This window comes from Nanorana parkeri, unplaced genomic scaffold (genome assembly GCF_000935625.1).
Source record: "Nanorana parkeri isolate BGI_ZX_2015 unplaced genomic scaffold, ASM93562v1 scaffold79, whole genome shotgun sequence".
Lineage (NCBI taxonomy): Eukaryota > Metazoa > Chordata > Amphibia > Anura > Dicroglossidae > Nanorana > Nanorana parkeri.
The window spans coordinates 1101839-1107640 of record NW_017306347.1 but is presented as its reverse complement, the minus strand read 5'-3'; the positions used below and the strand labels follow the sequence as shown (position 1 = coordinate 1107640).

General features: G+C 41.6%; 1 protein-coding gene across 4 annotated transcripts in view; it reads left to right on the top strand.

The window, feature by feature from the left end:
- NEGR1 (neuronal growth regulator 1) overlaps positions 1–5802 on the top strand; it is a 429891-nt gene that overhangs the window by 264985 nt on the left and 159104 nt on the right. For all 4 annotated transcript variants that reach the window (XM_018576884.1, XM_018576882.1, XM_018576883.1 and 1 more), the window contains exon 4: positions 243–374. In XM_018576884.1, coding sequence (XP_018432386.1) covers positions 243–374 — 132 coding nt within the window. The remainder of the gene's footprint in view (positions 1–242; positions 375–5802) is intronic.

The following is a 5802-nucleotide window of genomic DNA, read 5'->3' as shown; positions in this document are numbered from 1 at the left end:
GGGGGAGTGATCAGAGAAGGCAAACTATAAGCAGATTAAACTTCAGCTTTAAACATGACTTCTCTGCTTTACAAATTGCTTATTTTAATTTATGAATCAGCTAAAAGCCTTCATTACTATTTCTGAAGGTACATTGACTGTAAATACTCCGCTAAAACCTTGCAACAGAATGAATGAAATCATGATGCTTCTTTATTATTAATTCCTCTAATAATTCTAAATTCTCTTTTTATTTCTTGCAGCTAAGCCATTTGGAAGCGGGCAATATTTGGACATATATGGGATTACAAGAGACCAGGCTGGAGATTACGAGTGTTTGGCCGAGAACGCCGTGCCCTATTCTGACGTGAAGAAAGTGAATGTCATCGTAAACTGTGAGTGCTTGTTTCATTGTTCCTAAAAATAGAAGCTTAATATCTCACAATCTGCTGCAGTCATCAAGATGTTTTAAAATGGAAATCTAGACAAAACCCTCAGGTTGCAAAAATTGTACCAAGGACCACCCTTGATCATAGAGATTAGGGATGCGGGTAATGACCTCGCCTCCTAGGTTCCTGATTGGCCAGGAAGCTGGCTCCATGCTGATTGGCTGGGAAGCCGGCTACCCGGCCAATTAACATCGTGCCGGCCAAACAGCATGGAGCTGGCTTCACAGGCAATCAAGAAACCGGCCGGCGAGTAATGGCATTACCCGCCGCCCAGCTTCCTGATTGCCCAGGAAGCTGACTCTTTCCTAGCGGAAGTACCAGTATCGGTACTCGGTATGGGAAAGTACCGAAAGATAAATATCGGTACTTAATACTGTAAAACCGGTATTAGCGCATCCCTAATAAAGATATCCCATCACTTCTTGTCCATGTGTCACCCTGTCCCAATACACAAATGAAGAGGAAATCCCTTAAGTGGGGCCACGGACAATTATAAATACCTAAAAGAGGATCTACACCTTCCTCCAGTCTTTCCAAAACTTAAACATAGTAACCAATAGGATTTTCCCTTTCAAGGAGAATCTGCTTCCTATGTACAACAAGAAGTTGTTTTTCCCCTTACATCAGATCTGATTGAGGATGAAGCACTCATCTATTTAACAGAAATGGTAATGGTGTGGGCCAAACCACCTAATCAGTTTACATGTCCTGCTTCCAGCTTCCCATAGGGTCACACTTCCAGTATCTTCAGGGCTCCTCCAAGTTACAAGCAGTCAGAGAACTAAACTCTATCAACACAGGTACCGTCACTGTAGAGGAGCTCCTTTCCCCAAAGACAAGCCTTCACAGTCCATATATTCTTCTGGTTCCCCCACAAATTGCACAGCACAGGGACCCAAGGCCTCAAGTCATTCAGGCAGAGCCCATGCGTGTATGAACCAGCACTCACTTTTACCATCAACAAAGTGGTACAACAGGGTTCCAATAATAAAGCATACATTATCTTCTTTATAGGGTAACTCTGATTCTCAATTAGTCTATTTTGTAGAGGAAACTCCTGACCTGGCTCTCCCAAGGAACACCTTCTCCCAACAAACAGGGTTCTCATTGATTACTGTGCAGGCCCTTTTTATAGCCCATTTTAGCAAGGAACACTCCTCCGCTCAATCCACAGACCAAACTTTCTCCACCCACCTTGATTTTCCTAACCTATTTTCAAGTGCCTACAAGTCTATTATACAGCAACCCAAAAGGCGTGACCTCCGTCAAAAGGGTTCTACGCTCCCTTACAAGTTCACTACTGTAGAGCATTTGGAGTAAGTTTGTATCCTTTAAAATATTGTTTCAGCTGTCATAATGGCTTCTGTATGGGTCATGTAGGCCTGGCCCCGGCTAACAGAGCCGCTTTCTGTATCAATAAGCCACTTACTAATTCACATTGTCAACAACCAGCTGTTTATTGTTCCACCAGCTAATGCCAATACAGAAGGATATGGACCAAGGTTCAGTCTGAACTCCTATTCCTCGTTGCTGTTGTTATTTCAGAGCAGTAAGTTGAGGTAGCCCCAACTCATAGTTTAACTCTAAATCAGTAGTAGACATGTAAGCTGCAGAAAAATTCGGTTTGGATATTTCGGAAATCGGGATTCGGATCCAAAATTCAATTTGGTTCGGGTTTTGGATTCGGGCGAAATCTGAATTTCAGTTTCAGATAAGTTTACAAATATTTGTTGCGAATACCACAGAAAACCAATTACAGATATTAATACTAAAGCTGAGGCTCCTAGTCCCGAATGGCATTCAGGAGCTCCCGAATGCAATTCGGAAATTCAGATCCCGAATGCCATTGGGGTCTGGGAGCCAAATACATATATTACTAAAGCTGAGGCTACCAGACCCGAATGGAGCTCCAAAATGCAGTTCAGAAATTCGGATCCCGAATGCCATTCAGGTCTGGGAGCCTCAGCTTTAGTATTATATGTATATAATATATGGCTTCCATGATGTCGTAATGAAAATTAATGTTCAGACCCATTTGGATGCATTAAACCGAAAAACACATCTGATCGGCCAGAAAGTCACATGCTCAATTCAGTTTCTGTTTTTAACGAAATTCGGACGGGATACGAAATTTGGAAACGGAAGTTCAGATTCGGACACTTTGGGATTTGGAAATTCGGATCGGAAAATTTGTCCAACTTTTGATTCGGAATGAAACGAATCGCACATGTCTAATCAGTAGTATCAAAGCAAAGCTGCATGCTCCATAAGGGTTTTTAGTCTTCCCAGGGTTCAACTGTGGGGTGAAGCGTTCTGTGTATGGATATTTAAATTAATGTATTATTTTTTTTCTATTGATTGAACTCGAGGGACTTTTTATAAGCTAACAATGTAACTATGTATCAGCAAAGGCACACATTGACAAACCATTGGATGCTAAATAATAAGTAAACCAGCACTTATGCTTACACCCCCATTGTCATCTGGAGCAGGTCCCCAAAACCCAATATACATTGATAGTATATGCATGCAACAAAGCTAAGATATGCAGAGCCATCCGGATTTACATGACTGTCATCTCTGAGCCGGCATCTCAGTCCAGGAATTAGATGGTGATCCTGGATGATGCCTGAACAAAAATGGCTCCATTCTTCTGGAGTCTGGAGCAGATGAAGGCACTGAGGATGATTTACTTGGCAAAATCCACTGAACGTAGCTTAAGAATTTTGTTGTACTGATAAAAGGTAGAACTTTTTTTTTTTAAAAAGAAGAATTCTTAAAGTTCTTAAAGAAGAACTCCAGGCATGTAAAAAATGACCCTTGCAGTGGGGCTACTCCACACTGTAAGGGTTAAGTGCTTGTTTTGGTCTGGGGTCTAACATAAAGAAGATACACTCAGCTGATCCTCGGTCTCATCCTCTGCTCTGGCTGTCTGAATGTCCAACGACATCCTCACATCTAGTGCAAGTCAATGGACGTGATTACATCATGGATCCTTAGACTGCTAGAGGCTACGGGGAAGAGTCTAGCAGCCAAGTGGGACCAAGAATTGGGTGAGTATTTTTCTTTCTTAGACCCAAAACCAAAAAAGAGCACTTAAATCTTGCAGTACAGAGGGTAGCCCCACTACATGGGCTATTTTCTTTACATAGGTCGATGTTGAGCCTGATGAAGGGACCCTGCAAGGTACCAAAAGCGTTTGTTTTTCAATAAAATGAACAATTGATGACCCTAAAAGGATTTTTGGTGTGCTGGTGACATTCTTCTCTACCAAACATATTTTGTTTACATGCCTGGAGTTGTTCTATAATATTGGGGCATGTTATTGGGGTCTGTTTATGAAGGTTTTCACCAAATATTTACAGAACCTTCACCCAAGATTCACACACGGACATTTTCTAGCATGCCCAAGGGCATTCTAGAAATACACAGGTGACGCACAGGCTGCCGGAGGTGCCAGCGATGGAGCAAAACATTTTTATTGACCCAAGTTCTTTGGAAGTCATCGGCAGCAGAAAAAGTGATGAATAGACCATTTTACAAGATCAACGTGTGCAGTACAGAAGGGACTTATGTCTTAAAAGAAAGTCCTATATATCAGAGGAAGGATCGAGCAGATTAAATATTCAGAGTGTAATCTAATTTTATTTCACCGTCATAAATTGTATTAGCTATTGCATTAGGGTTTATTAGGCGGATGCTGATTTATGAAGGATAATTTGTATACTCTTTACTTTCCTCTTGGTAAGAGCAGTTTGACTATCCACTTAGAATAATTCCCTCATTTCACATGAAGCATCTTCTGTACTTATATGGTGCATTCATTAACTACAGAAGGCTCCTCTCAATTTCTACAAATTATACGCCTTAAAAAAAAAATGTAATTACCAAATGATGCTGCTTGGTACATATAAAGAAAAAAAATAAAAATAATCCTTTATACAGTATGCAGTAAAACCATTTTGTTTGTGAAGCTGTGAAATAAACAAGCATGACATGAGATGTTGCTTTTTTTTTCCACTTCTGTAATTCTGTCTAAAATAAAGTTTAGAGGCGACCGTTATTTTTAGGGCTTTTTAGTTAATTAAGCTTATTTAAGGAAAATGGTGAAAAAGCTTATAAAATTGCTTAAAGGGGCTACGCACCTTTATATCTTTAGGGCAGGGGTAGGCAAACTCTGGCCAGCCAGCTGTTGTGGAACTACAAATCCGTCTATCTCCCACTCTGACTGCCTTTAGGCGATCCCTTAAGACTCATCTCTTCAGGGAAGCCTATCCCCCCTCAACCTAACCACTCAGCCATTACATTCTCATACAATTCATCCCCACACAGCTACCTCCTCATGTATCACTTCCCCCTCCCTTTTAGATTGTAAGCTCTCATGGGCAGGGCCCTCCTTACCATCCTGTCTGGAATTGTATTGTGATTGTAATGTCTTCCTTATATTGTAAAGCGCTGTGCATGCTGTTGGCGCTATATAAATCCTGTATAATAATAATTAGGCATTGCAAGACGCTGACAGCCACGAGCTTGAGTTCCAGAGGCAGAGGCATGGAGCAGGAGTTTGCCTACCCCTGCTTTAAGCTGGCCATACACCAATCTATTTTTTGCGTTCAACCTGAAGACCGAACGGAAAAAAAATTGATGCGATTCCTCCATTAACACAAACAGCATGTCAATCGAGGAATCGCCCCTGTTTGCATTGTATTTTGACAGGTGGCGCCAGCACCTGTCAAAATACCCAATCAGAGTGAGCAGCTCATTGGCTGCCAGCTCTGATCGTATGAATATTTTCCAGCCGACTCCTTCGATCAGCTGATCAAGGAATGCCGGCTGAAAGGGAGCCAACGGCCCCACACACTGTGCGAATTTCGGCCAGTACATTAAAAACCAGCTGAAATTCGACCCTTTAGAGTCTTACATATGGTACATGAGGCTGTCTCTTTTATTGATTGTTCAGTAGCATAGCTTTGGAAGTAGGAGGGATCTGGATAAAGCGTAGCTAAACCCAAGAATTAAAATGTAATGCAGAGCAAAGCTGCTGGCAGAATCTTTCTCATGCCTGGCTATGTCAGATGTTTGTTCCCCCATCGCATGCTGTGGTTCCTCCCCTAGGCCCCTAAATAACTACTGTTACCTGTACAGCCAGCGGGAAAAACAACATTACTCGGTGGGGGATGCAGCATCCAATGCACCCATGTGTTTCTAGTGCAGTGTTAAAGCCAGAGCAAAGATTCCAGGAACTGGTGGTGGGACATAAGCATATAAAAAGTATTCTTGCAAGATCCTATATGTATATACTGTGTGTATAAAAACAAATACAGTGCATATATGTGTGTGTGTGTGTGTGTGTATATATATATATATATATATA